An 18325-nucleotide genomic window follows, 5' to 3' on the forward strand; every position below is an offset into this window, starting at 1 on the left:
GAAGAGATCGCAGCCACAGAGATAAGGAAATAGTCGTTCTGTTGTCTGGAGAGGTCACTTCCTGGTTCACATGGAGAAGCCATTTTCAACAGAGCCCAGCGATGCAAGCATGCACACCCTAACAGCCCTTGTGCCCCCACACATGATGCCACCGGTACTACATGTCAGCTCCCTCCTCCTCCTTAGTTTCAGTGTTGCCCCTTATAGCTGGAAAGAGGACGAGGAGAAAGTTAGAAGATACCATTCACTGATGGTCACCCAGATTTCTGTCTTAACATTTCTAATGAGCACAAGCCATCACTGGCTATCCTTAAACCAGAACTCTCTGTAGAACAGAATGTGAGGGTGAAGAAGGAGGTTTGTTTTATAAAGCACTTAAATTTGGGGAATAGGTAGGGACCATGCCGTTCTTAACAGTGCTGGGCCATGCCAGCCCTATTGTTCTGTCAAACAAAGGCAATGCTTGAGATTTCCAGACACACTCAGCTGAGCAGTCCCATTTTTAAAACATCGACATCTCACCTGCAGTATCTGCGTGTGGCTCATGGCTCCATTGATCTCATTTGAGAGGGATATCAGGTGTGCAGGGAAGAAAGTCTGTTAAAGAAAAAACAAAAGTACTAGAAGGGTTCAGGAAACATTCGCAGATGCACACCACATTTAGTTAGAAGGCCTAGATTTCATTTCCTTTATACCCTGTTTATGAGCCCTCTTGTAAAATAAGAACAACAGTAGTTGCCCTTGCCTGAAAACAAGGCCTTGCAGCATCTGCTTATACGCTCAAGAGCCAAAGCTCAGTGGGAGATCACATGCTTTGAATGCGGAAAGACCCAGGTTCCATTCCTGGCAGGTCCAGTTAAAAGGATCAAATAGAGAGAGTTGCCTGGGCTCTGAACCAGTGGTTACAACCAGAGTAGACAAAACTGGGCTACACTTTATATTTGAGTTTCTTCAGTAATGTTTTTATCTGGATTGTTTTATTTGATATTTTAATGTGTTATAAACTGCTCTGAGATTTTAAATCTATAAAGTGCTATAGAAATGAAATGAAAGATAATAGTGATAGCTAGAGAAATAATCTGACTAAAGGCAACACCCAGTGTTCTTAATGCTTTACTCCTGATAATAAACGGAGGGTCTTCCACAGCATTCAGAACATCAAGAGGATTAGTACTTGGATTTGTTGAGCCCTATGTAATCAGGGTTCTCTCTCGAAGAGATATCTAAAGCTGCCACGTTCAGGTAGAATGTACAGGTGTCTCTCCACTTATGCTTGCAACCACGTTTATGCATGGCGCCAGGAAATAATTTAACAAATCAATTTAAACTGGGGAGGAAAGGCGCGAAACGGACTGGAAAGAGTGGGGAAACGGCAGAAATGGCACAAAAAGAGTGGGAAAACAGCTAGCAATCCCAGGAACCTTTGCAACACTTTCAGGGGTTTCCAGAGGTTTACAGGCTTCTTAAGAGTGTGTTCCCCACAATACACAATTTCACATATATATGCAGTACCTGGGAACGCAGCCCCCACGTAAGTGGGGAGATGTCTGAATATGGGGGTGGGGCAACATTCATGTGGCCACCCAGGCAGTGGCGTGGGCTAGTACTAATGGGAACAGCTTTGCAGAACTATTTGCAAGTCTGCTATACTCTGTTTGAGCAGCGGCAGCAATAAGTAAGATAAAGGAACTCAACAGAGCCCAAACGCCCTGCCACTTCTTCCACTTATTCTAATAATGCTGTGTTGCCTTGTTAGGTATTTGGCAGAAACTTGTTTCAGCTGACCCTCAGTGCCTAGAATTATATCCATGTTATCAGGGTGTGGGTGTATGTGTGTATGCAATGGTAAAGTTAATTACATTTCTTGGCAATAGTCTGGTTTTAACTGGGTGCCATAACTGATGACTAGCCACCCTAAATATTAAGGATTAGTAATTGAATCGAATCAATATACAGTCATGACTTACCTCGGGGTTTTTGAAGAACTCGTATTTGGCATAATTTTTTCTAAAATAAAATCTATTGCCTTCTTCAATTCCCCATCTTGACTGGATTTCAATCATCATTTCATGGTCTTCAATTATTCTCTCTGTGTAACAAAAGAAACATAAATCCTAGCAATTCTCCTAAATTAATTCACCTCCAGTGGTAAAATGCAAGAATTTGTATAAGTCACTCAAGATAATGATACTACAGTAGCTGTTGTGAAACTTTTGAAAAGGGCTGAAAGGCAAGAAAGAAATGAATGACGAAGGAAGGAAGGAAGGAAGGAAGGAAGGAAGGAAGGAAGGAAGGAAGGAAGGAAGGAAGGAAGGTGAAAGCAGGGACAAACAGGCTGGGTCCTGCATCTGGGCTGGCATGAATATGTCCCCAAGGGTATGACAATGTGTGTAGTTTGGCTCAGTGAAAGATGTCTGACACTCTATGTATTATATTCATCTAACTATGACCAGGGCTGCCCCATTTTGTTGCCTGAGGCAAAAAACAAGATGGCAGCCCTGGTCCATTCCACATACAGATGCTGACCAGGCAGGCTGTTGAATTTTTCTTCAACACTGGTAATGGAAGACTGTCCATTGGCAAGTCTGGCTCCAGCTACTACTCATTTAATACTTTTACCCCCCCCCCCACTTCCTCACTGAGTAAACCAAGCAAACCTTCCACAATGAGAAAATCTAAAAATGAGATGCACCACATCCATAGTCTTGTTAACGAGGCCAGTCGCTATGCAGAACACACGCATCTCCTGTCATACACTTGCTCAAATAAATTCACACTGGTAGATATCAACCTGACATAACGAAGGCCACTTTGCTGCAAAAGATACATTTAATTTTCATGGCAGCAGAGAGATTGAAAAACCACGCTGAAGACTGAGCCATGTCTCAAAATATGCTTATTTAAAGACTTTAAAGAAAGCTTTCAAACTGGTCTGACATTTAAGTGTGGTTACATGGATGTCAAAGTGACATTTATGAAAATGCCACCATTTGCAGGTTTGGAAGGTGCAGAAAGTTTTTGGGTTGTTTTTTTTTTAACAAAAATGTTGAATATATTCAAGATAATATATTAACCCTTTAGTTGATTGCATTATGGATTATTTAAATGAACAGTCATCATCACCATATTGGAATGAGAGATGATATCTACAACATGGTTTGAGCAATTTTCCGTTTTCTACAAAAGCAAAAGCTACATCAAATTTACAAAATTATGACAGCATTCTTGGTCAACCAATACTTCAAAATGCTTTTCAATCAATTAACAAAACTGCCAGAATAAAGAAGAGTGATAGAACATCAGAAAGAATTCATGGTACAGAGCCCAAGCCAGGTCTATACATTAATGGCCTATCAAGTTAAATGCAGTTGTATATGGTGGTCTACCAGGGACTCGTGAAAACTCCCATTCTTTGCTGCCTGCAGGGAAGAAGAACAGAGAAATGCAGGCCGCAATGTATAGTTAACAGGCTGCATTCACTGCGCGGCCTCAAGTTTTGTGCAAGCCTATTCTATGCCATATGTTTCTAATGGAGTGTTTCATCGCGTTTATCACAACCGAAGCTAGTTCCATCAAATTCTGCCTCTGGAACAAAGCCCAAGAGATGCCAAACCGTACTTCTTTTGAAAGCCACATCTTGAAAGAAAATTCTAGAAGCTCTTCGGATAACCTGCACTGTTGCTTGGCAATAGACTCCATGGGCTCCTCTGTGCCCACCAGCCCCTTCTGTGGGGCCCACAAGAAGTTTCAGTAAACATCCCCACAATGCACAAAGAGACTTGTGCTCTTCTTGCTCAGTTCCTGTCTGATCTGGCTTGATCTCTCCTATACAGAACACGTCCCCCTACATTTCTCTAGAAGCCGGGGCTAGGCATCTTCTCTCCCTTCTGTTCTGAACAGAGGAAATGTGGAAAGGGCTTCTCTTTGTGAGCAAGTGTGCTGGTGGTCTTTCATCCCTACCCAACTGAGGGGAAAGTGAGGGAAAGGGATGCCTGCACCATTTTGTGGTCCTGGTTCCTTCCCTGCTCTTTTAGATGTGGCAGCCATTTTGTGCTATGGCATGGCCCCATGGCAGCCATTTTGTGACCGGTGCCCACAAGCTTCCAGGAAGGCCCCCCAGAGCGCTGGGGAAAGATTTGCCCAAAAGTAAAAAACACATATACCCCTCTTGGCCACCCTGGAATAATTGGGAAAGCTGAAAATGCACACCCACAGAAATTCTAAAGAAATTCTGAAGTACCCTCTGAGAATGCAGAAAAATGGAAGCCTCTCTCAAAGGGGAAGAAGACATCTGAGAAACTGGAGGACAGATTCCAGCATAGCGCTGTCTGTAGTTATTCCTTCCATCTGCTCTCTTATACCCAACTCGTATCTAATCATAGTCAGCCATGAATTAAATCCATTTATTTTTGTTTCTTGCATCAATGGCTCTGGTCAAGCATGTTTATAGTCTTGTTTTTAAAAAGCACAAGGTCTCGTGGAGTGGCATTTTCCCCATTTGGGATTCCCGTGGGCGAGGTTTAGGGAAGATTAACAATGTAATTAGGCAGGGGGTAGTTATATTGCTTCCCAATACATAAGCCCCACACTCTCCGCACATCTGTTTGGGGAGAACCTCAATTGAGAAGAAGCTATGGTTTGGGGGGGGGGCGTAGCAGCAATAAAACAAGAAAGGTGGGGGTTAGAAATGTGTTCATTTGGTGTGATATTTTGAATGAATGCTCCCTTGTGGTCTGGTTTGTTGAATTTATATACCACCTCCCCCAAGGACCTCAAAATGGCATACATAGTTCTTTCCTTCCACATTTTTATGCTGTGAACCTTCAGATGAAGGGCAATATACTAATCAACAACAACAACAACAATCCTGTAATATATTAAAGGGAGTTATGATGGCCAAACTCCTGGACCAGTATGAAACACATGGTTAACTTCAGTTTTACCATTTCAGCCTTCAACTAATTCAAAAAACTAAAAAACAACCAATGCCAGCAGAAACCACAAATTACTGAAATTCTGCACTTGAGTCCCTTGCTAAAAGTTAGTAAAGTATCTGTAAGTTATAAACAACAGCGACACCTAGTGGGCATATCAATGTTCCACACATACATGCAAAAGAAAGTATTAACCTCTCTCTCTCTCTCTCTCAAAGCTTTCACACAGGCAGCAGTGATGTTGTTTAAAACACCGTCAATACTTTCCTCCTTCCCTTTATTTATTTAATCTATTTATATGCCACCCTTTATCCAAAGATCGCAAGGCGGGTTACAGTATAAAAATGAAACATTCCTGTACTGTGCAAATTTAACAGCATAGATTTATAGCAGTCCTGAAACTCCCATCCACTGCCGGCCCTGCCATTAGGCAGAGTGAGGAAGCTGCCTCAGGCAGCAGATTGCGGGTGACAAGGAGCAGCGGTGGCAGGAAGGCCCTGGAGGACACAGCTGTGAGCTCTGCAGGTTCTTCCCCTGAGCCCCCTAAGCTAGCCTGTTGCCCTGAGGCACAATGGAAGAGGCTGCTGTGAAAATAAGATTCAACTGCCCATCTGACCAGCTTCCGTACATGGAACTGGAGAAGAGAAGCAGTACCAAAAGCGCCTTCCACTAGCAGAACACAAAGTTAAGCTGGTGCAGAAATCCCAGGGGTTGCTCTACCACCAACCTGAAGTAGCATAATGTTTCACTGACCGAACAGGTCGTGCAAGTCAGGGGTGAGGAACCCCACACTCAGGGGCCAAATGCCAAAATTCCAAAACCTTCGAATTCTCCCCGGGGCCACAATCCCCTCTCCCCAGGATGGAGCCCTTCCTTGACCCTGCTAGGGGCTTTCATTGGGTGCTTCCCCCCTAGCTGCAATGTGCCCTTGAACTCTCATAATACTTATTTTTTTATTTTACTTTTCTTCATTAAATTCGCATGCCACCCTTCACCCGCAGATCTCAGGGCATTTCACTGCATAAAAAAATGCAATACAAAAGCACAAAAACACATTATAAAAACAGCAGCAGCAACAAAAACCAAACAAACCAATAACCCCCTTCCCACAAACACATTTTAAAAGGGGTATAAGATCTTAATCAGCCCAAGGCCTGGTTGTTATTATTATTATTATTATTAGTTTGCTACCCATCTGGCTGGGTTGCTGCAGCCACTCTGAGCAGCTCTCAATAGAATATTAAAAACGCAAGAAAACATCAAACATTAAGAATGTCCATATACAGGGCTGCCTTCAGATATTTGTTTATGGATGAAGGTTTTCGCCTGGTACCTAAAGGCATATAAGGCCTCTTGCATGCTTGAATAGAGGATAGAGAGGGGTGGGTGGGTGGATAGGTGAGGGAGATAGAGAGAGAGAGCTGCATCTAGCCTGCCGCACAAAGGTAGCATTTATATTCATTGCTCTGCTCACTTTTGAACCAGGCCCCTAGCCACCACAGGCATGCAGGCCTTGGAAGGTTGCTGAGAAGGGAACACAAGGTTCCCCATTCCTGGCGATGGCAAATGCACTTCCACTGGCACCAGTGAAGAGCTCTAGGCATCTTTCACCACCCCCAGCCTGAACTGAGCCCGCTTCACAATTTCCTCTTCATTGGGTAGAAAACATGTGGGCAGTGCAGCAGGAACACTGGATGAGTTAGCCTGATCCTCTGATTCAGCACAGCGTGTGGACAATTACATTGAAAAGTTATGGGGGGGGGGTTAAAGAACTTACGAATATTCAAAACATCTGTCAAATCTGAATACTCGAAATGTTGGATTTTGAACATGCAAACTATAATAAGCTACCTGGCATGCTGAAAAAAATGCCCAGAATTCCATTTGTGTTTCAGCGGCCAGGTTTCGATGCTTAGAAATTTTGGAGCTCCGGGTTAAGAGAAACCATGTAGTAAAAGCTCTGGAAAACTTACAAGGGAATGTTTTGTCAAACACACAAACACACACATACACACACACACACACACACACACACACACACACAAAGGGGGGGGGAGAATAATTTAGACCAAAAATGATCAGCAACGAAAATGATTTTAGAAGGCTTGTGTTGGCCATATTACAGCTGCACAAATTAGAGCGTTAAAAGCAGCTGGCACCACATTGCAAAACCCCAGAAAGAGCGATGTTCTAATAATTAACATGGTGTGTAAACACTTAACACACACACTCATTACAAAAGCTGACATGTGATTATTGCAGTAAATAGAAGCACCATATTCAATTTGCGATGATTTATAGGTTCGGGCCTTTTATTCATGAACCACTGGAACAGCTGCTGGGTCTGTTCGTAAGAGAGTTTGGAGCACAGCTACCATGAATTATTTATTCCTGAGCTAGTAAGTAACACAAATACGTCTTTTGCCATCTCTTACTGAAAAGAAACATTTCACTTCTGTAATGCAGGGGTAGTCAACACAATGCCCTTCAGATGTTGCTGAACTACAACACCCGCTGGCCCCACCTGTCGTGGATGCTTTAGTTGAGATTCCTGCATTGCAGGGGGTTGGACTGGATGACCCTCAGGGCCCCTTCTAACTCTACAAATCTATATTGTGGTAAGGTAAAGGTAAAGGGACCCCTGACCATTAGGTCCAGTCATGACTGACTCTGGGGTTGCGGTGCTCATCTTGCTTTATTGGCCGAGGGAGCCGACGTGCAGCTTCCGGTTCATGTGGCCAGTATGACTAAGCCGCTTCTGGTGAACCAGAGCAGCGAATGGAAATGCCGTTTACCTTCCCGCCGGAGCGGCACCTATTTATCTACTTTCACTTTGACATGCTTTCGAACTGCTAGGTTGGCAGGAGCAGGGACCGAGCAACGGGAGCTCACCCCATCGCAGGGATTCGAACCACTGACCTTCTGATCGGCAAGTCCTAGGCTCTGTGGTTTAACCCACAGCGCCACCCGCGTCCCTCTATACAGTGGTACCTTGGTTTAAGAACAGCTTAGTTTATGAACAACTTGGATTAAGAACGCTGCAAACCCGGAAGTAAGTGTTTTGGTTTGTGAACTTTGCCTTACATGTTCCATTTGTAAATTGAGCCCCCCGCTACTATGGGAAAGCACGCCTTGGTTTAAGAACGCTTTGGTTTAAGGATTAAGTGTGTAAACCAAGGCACCACTGTAATTCTATGAATAGGAGAACTTCTGTGAGAGGCCAACATTTAATGGGGTGTCCTTAAGCCTGCAGGCTTTAGGAAGGAGGCACAAGTCTCCGCCAGGATGCTAGAGCCCTCCCAACTCCTTCACAAAGCCCAGTAAGCGCTTGTCCGGCTGTGGGAAGGAGGACTCTAGGACCCTGGCAGAACCCTCATGCTCGCTTCACAGAGCTGGGCAAGTGCTTACCAGACTTTGAAAAGGTGCTCTCCTTGGTTGTACCTAAATCCACCTCTGTATACACAGAACTGAGCCCTAGCCAATTTGACATCACAACCAAAAAGGACCATGAGGCAGGCTTCTCTGCCCCCACCAGACCTCAAATGATGGGCATGGTCTTTCGTTCTACCTCTGGGGTGAATGCTATTCCCTCTGCAGGTTCCCCTTGCACGTTTTTAAAGAATGTGCAATACGTGAAAGCGCTTAAAGCCAGCATTAGATCTGAGGCTTACTGGGCACCTAAAATCTGTACTTATCTTACCGCTCATAAGCGATTATACTAACGACAAGCTGCGGCTCCAATACGCCCGGGCAAGCATTGCTAATGTAGCACAAGCTGTAAAAGTTCTATCTTTCACGCTTATTACTTAATTCAACACAGCTTCAGAACCGCACAGCTCAAACGCTGCTGGCATAGCACGGTTTGATCTGGGCTTTCAGAAGTTCAACAGCCGCAGTTCTGAATTCCCCACGATTGCTTTAGTGGACTTTAAATCAAATCTCAGCAGGATAATTTATGGCCCTGTAAGAGGATGCCGACAAGTCTCCTTCAGTGGAACAAAATGTAATTTAGAAGACAAGGCATTCACTATCCACACTGAAATATGCAGTAGGCTATCACTACTGTAACTGCAGCACAGCCAACAATGTCCTTGCAGCAATATTTTTGGCTTTCTGTGCAGTGGGGCTGATGTATGCGCAATGAAGGATGCAAGTTTACAGATTTAGGAGTCTGTTGTTTTTTTATTTGAAAAAATACATCCCCCTCCCCCCCCAAAAAACCTCTGGAAACACTTGGATGAGTTTGGCATTCTTATCCTACTGTGGAAGACAATGCCTCCCCCCCCCCCAGATAGGATAGAATCGGTGCCTTTTTTCTGGGGGTACTCAAGGGTACGCAGCACGGGAACCTTTTTTTCCTAGAAGAAAAGCACTGGTTAATATTGTGGCACTTACTGTAACTTCATGGTGAATACTGGCACCTATTTTTCTTAAAAAAAGAAGCACCGGATAGGATGATATTTAGGCTTCTATCCAATGCAGTGCTAAGCAACTGGATAGTTTGGTTAGAGGGTGGTGCTGATAATGCCAAGGTTGCAGGTTCGATCCCCGCATGGGGCAGTTGCATATTCCTGCACTGCAGGGGGGTTGGACTAGATGATCCTCAGGGTCCCATCCAACTCTACTGTTCTATGAACTGTCCTAACAGTGCACTTGCACGGCAGGACTTTCAGCCCTCTCCCTGCACCCCCATCCCACTACGAAAGATTTGGGGGCATGCCCTCCAATTTCACAAGTGTAAACCCTTGCACTGGTAGGACAGTTACTTAGTACTGCATTGCTTGCAAGTGTTTCTGTGTGTTTGTGACGCCCAGCGCAGCATACAAAACAGTGGCTCTAGACTCCTAGATACTTTAGGCACAGGCCTGTGACCTACAAATGCAAACTTAGGTCTCTGAGCATATTAAGAGGGCAGATTAAGAAGAACAGGCAATCCGAGGCCCAGCACAAAAGACCTGGAGCTCCCCCTAGTGACATCTCTGTAAACGACACACTTTCTGAAGCAAGCGGTACTTACCTAAACCTAAGGAAGTGAGATGTTCAAACATAGTCCAGCTGTGATCATCCACATAATGGTTCTTTAGTATGAGCAACTGGCACAGATCTCTGGCTGTTATATCACTTGGTACTTCCAAAGCTCTGCTAGAGTCATCCTCACTATATATTTTGATTACCTGTTAAAAAGACAAAAGAAGATTAGCTGATACACACAGACGTGTAAAATGTGGAAATGCTGGTTTCATTAGCAGGTGATTTTGTTTTATGCTTGCAGCATGGGGAGAACCTTCCTCTGTAACAATTGTTCTGTGTGCGATATTTGACACAATTACTTCCAGTTTAAGAACCGTCTATAGATATAACTTGGGGGGGGGGGGGGGAATCGAACAGATACACAAATATAGGCAGGGCTATTTTTCTAGAAAAAGAGTTGCTGGAACTCACCGTGAACAACGTCCTTGTTCGCTTGTAATGGCATTGGCACCCACCTGAGATGTGCTGGAACTGAGTTCTGGTGTGTTCCAGCTGGGGGAAAAGCCCTGAATATAGGTTGTCAATGATTTAAAGCATGTGTAACATGGAAAAGTTGGGACCACAGGTGTGTACAGAGGCAACCCCCTTTGGCATTTCTCCCTGATGGGAAGTACTGAGGAAGTCCTTTGCTTAAGTTCCTCTGGAACTACTGCGAGTCAGACTAGATCAGGGGCTGCCAACGTCTGGGGGCCCGTGGGCACATCTGCAAACTGCAGAAACTGTTACGGGCCCCCTTCACCCACACATGGCACCCTATTCTACAGGTTACAATAGAATGTTTCTTTCAAACCTAATTTCATCAGGAGAAGGGGTGAGCAAGGGGAAGCCTGTAGCCCCTGTAGCCACTGGGGAAGACCTCTGTGGGCTACACACATGGAAACCACGTTGGCAAGCCCTGCTCCAGATAATATTGTGCAGGATAATACCAATGACGTGACCCAGTATGTAAGGTGGGCTCAGATGTCCTAGCTTGGAGGTATTCAATTATGAAAGCATTGTTTTAAGAATGTCTAAATATCACTTCACCCTTTACCAACTTTCTAAAACTTTATATAATAGTACTAATTTATTATTTATACACCGCCCATCTGGCTGGGTTTCCCAAACCACTCTGGGTGGCTTCCATCAAAAGATTAAAATACAATAGTCCGTCAAACATTTAAAGCTTCCCTAAACAGGGCTGCCTTCAGATGTCTTCTAAAAGTCTGGTAGTTGTTTTTCTCTTTGACAACTGGTGGGAGGGCGTTCCACAGGGCGGGTGCCACTACCAAGAAGGCCCTCTGCCTGGTTCTCTGTAACTTGGCTTCTCGCAGGGAGGGAACCGCCAGAAGGCCCTTGGTACTGGACCTCAGTGTCTGGGCATAACGATGGGGTGGAGACGCTCCTCCAGGTATACTGGACCAAGGCCGTTTAGGGCTTTAAAGGTCAGCACCAACACTTTGAATTGTGCTCGGAAATGTACTGGGAGCCAGTGTAGGTCTTTCAAGACCAGTGTTATGTGGTCTCGGCGCCCGCTCCCAGTCACCAGTCTAGCTGCCGCATTCTGGATTAGTTGTAGTTTCTGGGTCACCTTCAAAGGTAGAACCACATATAGCACTTTGCACTAGTCCAAGCGGGAGATAACCAGAGCATGCACCACTCTGGCGAGACAGTCCGCGGGCAGATAGGGTCTCAGCCTGCATACCAGATGGAGCTGGTAAACAGCTGCCTGTTCCTCCATGGACAGCTGTGAGTCCAAAATGACTCCCAGGCTGCACACCTGGTTCTTCAGGGGCACAGTTACCCCATTCAGGACCAGGGAGTCCCCCACACCTGCCCACCTCCTGTCCCTCAAAAACAGTACTTCTGCCTTGTCAGGATTCAACCTCAATCTGTTAGCCGCCATCCATCATCCAACCGCCTCCAGACACTCACACAGGACCTTCACTGCCTTCACTGGTTCTGATTTGAAAGAGATTTGTTTTTATATTAGCAAAAATGCCCGTTATTACGAAAGGGTGCGTACGAGAAGAGAACACAAGAGATTGCATTCAATGCATGACTTTGTGAAAGCAGAACAACTCTGATGCGGAAGGGGATTTCTCCTCCCCCTCTGTCCCCCAAATCTGTGCTGGGGGTTCCCCTGCCAACTCTTTGGAGCACATTTGAGGATGGCACAGGGCACATGCAGGGTGAGGAGGGGAAGTTGTTCTGCTCGCACTTTTGTGGTCAATCACTGCCCTTTGCTGCAAGGGCCCTCCAAAGGGATATGAGGATGCATGTTTCCACCCATTGCCCTCTGTTTCAGCACACTGATATGACACCATGCGGTGTAACATTTGCAAACACAGAAGTGTTGCCTCTGTTGCGGAATGCCACATCATGTGTACCTCTTTAAAACACTTCAAAGCAGCAGCCCAAGCATTTTCCATCCTATCTTTAAAGCAATTTTTAAAACTCATGCATCTAACAGCACACACACACACACACACACACACACACACACACAAAATGGTAGAGGAGATTCAAATGCAATGCACAACTTGCAGGAAGAAAAGCTGTCTAGACCTCAGGCATCTGTGTATCAAGTTTAGTTTGTGGGATATTACAGAAAAACTCAGAACCCACATTTACACATAATTCATCAAAGTCGCTTCAGTGCTGCGTTAAAAAAAAAAGTCTTTACTACCAAAGGTCTGTAAGCAATTCCTTATGTGCAGTTTCTAGGCTACAATACTCTTCAATCTGCATCCACAAAAGAATCCAAATGTCCACTCAGTCAAGATTTACTGCTGGCAGAAATAACTGTTCGGTAGGCCGCCCAATATACTTCCAAGGCAAGTTAACAGTCTGAAGGTTAGATTCTGACCTTCTGGAAGCCTAATTTATTTGAGAGAAGACTAGGACAAAGACATGGAGCGCCGGTTTCCTCAATAGCAAGAAATCTGTTCCCTCTCCCCCTTTCCAAGGCAGGGAGTTCTGCCAAGGAAAGAGGATTATGAGCGCTGGATGCTGCTAGCCTTGCCAATTTCCTTGGTTACTATATGAAGAATATTCAAGTATTTGGAAGAAATGAGCAGAGGGGTTGGAAGAGAAATCAAAAATCTAAGTGGGGGAGGGGGGGGACAACAGGGAGAGGTAGAAACCTCATCAAGCCAAGGAAGGTGGTAAGCATTGGCTCATTACCATGTTCTTGTTCAAGGGCATATAAAACATTTTCACTGATTGTGCCTTTTTCCATGCAATTGCTCCCATACAATATAGCTGTTAGCTCAGCTTTCCTTTTAAAAAAAACGAAAACTCATAAAGCTCCACGAAGGTCACTGAAAGATATCAGAAAAGAAAAAGGAAAGGAATCAAAGCACACGCTGCTGACCTTTGGATAAAAAATGTGTGCACTTCAGCAAAAGGGTGCAGTGTTCTTTCTTATTTATTTGCACACTGCTTAATGCCAAAACAGGCTTCTAAGTGGTTTACAAAGTATTTAAAAAGTTACAAAGTTAGTTTCCTTTCCAGCATTTATATCCTATCCTTCATCATTAAAATGACCTCACAACAATAAAAATCACTTCAAACCAATTTTTTTAAATTAAAAAAATCATTTTTTAAAAACAACTGTAATTTAGTACATAAATATCCCCACACCACCTCCATGGTCCAATGCACCTAAGACAAAAAGGCCTGAATTAAGACAGGGGTTTTCAGCTAGCAATGAACGATGGCCCAGTGTTGGCACCAGATTGACCTAAGAGGAAAGGGTGATCCAAAACTGGGGTGCCACTACGGAGAAGGCCTTTCCCCAAGCCCTAAACTGGCAGGCTTTTCTTGGTGATGGTATAACCAGAAGGGCCTCCATTCACAAATCAAACAACATGGTATGTCCAATATTACAAAGTATCATGCAAATGAATAAGAGGGTAACTTGAGCTCAGCACAAAAATCTGAGACAAATAACTAAGGATCCTGTCTGAAATTGCTTTCAGTTTGGGCATATACACACAAATGCTTAGAGCAAACCACCACCACTAACTGTAATGAAGTAAAGGAGTGAGGTATTATAGACTTGGGAGGATGGAGGTCAGGAGTAAATCAAACCCCGATTCTACAACAGAATGAACTGCTACATGTTATTTGCAGAAGCGTAATCCAGAACATGAGAACCAAATACCACCGTCACCCAAGAAGCATACACACATTTTAAGAGGTCCGAATCCACTGCTTAAAATACCATCTTCCTCATTTTAACAGTGGTTTAGGTCTAGCAGAGGTTCACTAGGAAAGGCTGTCATCACATTCATTTCTCTTTTCAGGATTCTGCCTCTCTTTGAGGTCTTTCCAACTATAGCTTTGGTTTCAGTACAGCTCCCTGGATAACAGTACACATCGGCAGCACCCACAACCCATTTAAACAGAAAATGGTGTGTTACTCCAATTTCCAGTGACACACATTCTAGTTTTTATCTTCAAACTTTTAAAACATAGCTGATACTGGCTGGAACAGAGTTCAGAATGAGCAAGTCCCTGATCTAAACCTCACCACTGCCCATAACCACTCTGGCTGGCAGGGTTGTCAACTTTTGAACCAAGCCCTGTGCCTTTAATTGTGATCCAATTTGCAGCAGCTGGCGAGCAATATTGATCTCCACCTGGTGGGAAGCTTCGCTGCTGGTCTCTGTAGATCAAAGGGATGTTAAAGGCACAGGAGTAATCTACACTATTTTTTACGGTCAGCTAGCAATTCTACTAGGAAGCCTTGGACAAAGCACTATATTGCCTGCAGCATTTTGAACAGCTTACAAGATATACCGACCAACCTTGCAGGATTGTTGTACGGCCTGTGGGGTTTAAAACTGAAATCCTACGCAGTACACACTTACTTGGGAGTAAAACCCCATTAAACTCAAGAGGGCTTAAGTAAATAGTCATAACACAGTAATAGTATTGCAAGGGTGGGGGACATGTGCCCTTTCCAGAAATGGCAGGACTACAACTCCCACCAGCCCCAGCTAGCAGGGCTAACAGAGAGGATAATGGGAGTTGTAGTTCGGCAAGTCTGCTCTAAGTTGTGAAGAGTGTCAGGCACATGATGCATTTGTACAATGGCACATTAGTACAACTTGCAAGCCAGACACTATTTGAAAAGACAGGGATGCTAATAAATTTGTGTATCACAGTGAAATGGTGCGAGTCAGTGCTGGATCTAAGATTCTGGGGGCCCTCAAGCACAGCAATCCCCAGTGAGCATCCCTTGCCTTCTAAGAGGTGAGCCATGGAATTGTCTTAGGCTGCATCTGATCTTGCATATCCCGTAAAGGTAAAGGAACCCCTGACCATTAGGTCCAGTTGTGACCGACTCTGGGGTTGCGGCGCTCATCTCGCTTTATTGTCTGAGGGAGCCGGCATACAGCTTCCATGTCATGTGGCCAGCATGACTATGGCTGCTTCTGGCAAACCACAGCAGTACACGGAAACGCCGTTTACCTTCCCGCCAGAACGGTACCTATTTATCTACTTGCACTTGATGTGCTTTTGAACTGCTAGGTTGGCAGGAGCAGGGACCGAAAAACAGGAGCTCACCCCATCGTGGGGATTCGAACTGCCGACCTTCTGATCGGCAAGTCCTAGGCTCTGTGGTTTAACCCACAGCGCCACCCGCACCCCGTACTAAATAGAAAAGGCATGCCTGTTTGGGTGGAGAGCCTTCTGCTGGTTTGCAGGGCCTGGCAAAACCTCACCTCACCTCAACACCCTCTGGGGCCAACCTTGTTACCATCATTCATGTTCTGAAGTTTCAGCGGAACACAGCATTGGAAGCGAAGTATCTGGACATGTCCTCGAATCAGTTAACAAGCACTTGAGTCATGTTTTGGGAGCGGGGTTATTTCGTGCGACTTTTATTTGAGAGATCTCATCATGAATGAAAACCGATTCCCATGTTACAGATATTACCCACCCCTCTTCAGCTTTTGTGAACATTCATGATTTCAAGTTCAGTAAAGGTAGAATGAAGAGTTTATGAACTTCTGGGGCTTTTCCTTCTCCTGAAATAAACTCTTGGCCTGTAACAGGTTAATGACAGGCAGAAATTGAGCACATACCGCTTTAAAACATTTAAAAGCCCTGTTGAATGTTTTGGCTGGTTATTTCTGGTCAGCTTGGGAAAAATACGACTTGATCCCCAAGTTGTGCCGAAATAAACCAGCCAAAACATAAAACAGGACTTTTTTATTTTTTATGTATCTAAAACGCCTCCAGTTTTCACTGTGAAATGAATTATAGCAGCAATATATTTCACTGGAGTGGCTACAAGGACAGAAATCACCTCACTTACGGACAGGGGAGGAAAGAATCTAACATTGCTTACATAATCTTAATCAAAATACTAAAGCCCCATAATAATAATAATTTTATTATTCATATGCCACCCATCTGACTGATTGCTAACTACTTCGTAGACAAGGGACTGCCACAAGCCAGGCCTCTTTTTTAAAAAAAACAAAAACTAATACTCTGTTGGGTCTTATAAACTACTTCATTTCCAGTGACTATCTTATAGAATGTCAGTACATTTAAAACAACAGGAGTGGCTTTATCTACATATCAAAGCAGAAACAGCAGCAAGAAAAAGGCTGAGATGTGTTCGGGGGGTTTTTTTAGTTATCCATTTATTTCAGTCATTTCCAACCTGCTGCCCAAGTTCCCAGGGCAACTGATGAACTGCATAATTTTGCAATGGAGCACACATGCTAAATCCTCAAGAAGGCTGGAGATCCCACATTTAAATTAAGAGGAAAGGCAGCAATTTATGCACAGCATGCCTTCCACACTGGATGTAATACTTACATTCTACTTATGGGTAACTTCTGCTTCCAAAACAGAGACATGCCTGCCCTTCCCCTCAGCCTCCGAAGTCACCTACCCGTTTTTGCAGAACTATTGGAGTAACCACAGGCAAGGTTGCCCTTCTTCCATACAAGCTCATTTCTGTCGGTCACAGGTAATTTAGCTTAGAAACTCTTGTCCAGACCACTTGCAAAATTAAGAAGACCAAAAAAACCCCTCTGTGGATCAGCTCCCAGTCATCCACACCTTAATGAAAGTCGGTGCATAGAGACGAGTAGCAAAGCAATAAAAGGCATGCGGTTTCAGTGAATCCACTCCTTCGGAAAGCCAATTAAGGATGACTCCCAGACAGAACTAGCCAATGGTAGGCCGATACATGGGCAGGACTCCTCCTCTGTCCTTGGAAACACATTGCGATACTTCTGCTTTTTAAGTTTAAAGACCCAGATTGAACAAGCATTTAAATCACTCAAAATCTCGTCTGCCTACAGTGCCTTCGCCGCTGCAGCGGGGAGTTGCATCTTACTCCTCTCCCAGATAGATTAATTGTTTCAGTTTGAAATGAAAGACACACACTCCTTACTCCAAACTGTTATGCAACCCTTAGAAATGCCATGGATTGGAGCTGAAAATATAAGCAACGTGCATAATCCGGATCTGCTTTTTTTTTCAGACGAGGATATATTCCAACAACAAAGGGAGGGAGTTACATACTGCTAAACTGGTAATAGATTTGGTCCAGGAGAGTCAATTATCTTCCTGCGTCTCAGTTGCCAACTTACTTACTGAGCTGGTCACAAAAATAGGCCCCAAAATCCCCCACTTCCCATTTATGGCCAAGCCAGGGTAATTTCTTTTTGTGCCAATAAGGGCAGACAGTTAAATTGAAGCAGTAGCTTTGACAATGGGATATTTCTCTGGCCTTTTCTTAAAAAGAGGAGTGTCTATTGCACACTACAGGAAAATACACAACCATATTTTTATAGCACATCCCTGAATAGCTCATAGCTCCTTCAGCACTCAGGACTAGTAATCCCTGCCAAAACTGCTGTCGTGTTTTCTTGAAATAGCTGGAATGTAGCCAATGACAGACAATAGACAAGAGGGTTAAAAACACACCAAAAAAACAACCTCCAGGTCTCATTAGTTAGAAATTTTAAAGAATTAAGTCTTAATCAGTTACAAGGGAGGAAAGACCATGCCAATATATCCAATAACTCATTTCTTAAATACAGGCGCACAAACATGCTGGAGCATGTCTAGCTAACGTTATGAAGCTTATCCTTTTTTTATCTCAGTAAGCCATTCACAGAATTAGGTTTATAAATTTTGATGGGGACCAGACAAAAGCAGTAACCTGTGATCATGATCTGGCAGCCCTTAAACCACAACACAGGAACACAGTGTTACAAAACTTGGGTGTCTCCCCCTCTCTCTGCCAAGCACCCATGGGGGGTCTCAGGCACTCACTCACACAGGGTCCGTGCTCCTTTGGAGAATAGAAGATGCTTCAGAGACTGTCATGGCTTTAAGAAATA

General features: G+C 44.2%; 1 protein-coding gene across 4 annotated transcripts in view; it reads right to left on the reverse strand.

The window, feature by feature from the left end:
- Window positions 1-18325, reverse strand: part of GRB14 (growth factor receptor bound protein 14) — a 48992-nt gene that overhangs the window by 9545 nt on the left and 21122 nt on the right. For 3 of the 4 annotated variants that reach the window (XM_083494167.1, XM_083494168.1, XM_083494166.1), the window contains exons 3-5: window positions 9952-10108; window positions 1968-2089; window positions 523-597 (exon numbers count right to left, since the gene is read on the reverse strand). In XM_083494167.1, coding sequence (XP_083350293.1) covers window positions 523-597; window positions 1968-2089; window positions 9952-10108 — 354 coding nt within the window. Of the gene's footprint in view, window positions 1-522; window positions 598-1967; window positions 2090-9951; window positions 10109-16863; window positions 17244-18325 lie in introns of those variants that run through there. The other variant, XM_083494169.1, reaches the window with a different exon arrangement.

This window comes from Podarcis liolepis, assembly GCF_965112155.1.
Source record: "Podarcis liolepis genome assembly, chromosome: 1".
NCBI classification, from domain to species: domain Eukaryota; kingdom Metazoa; phylum Chordata; class Lepidosauria; order Squamata; family Lacertidae; genus Podarcis; species Podarcis liolepis.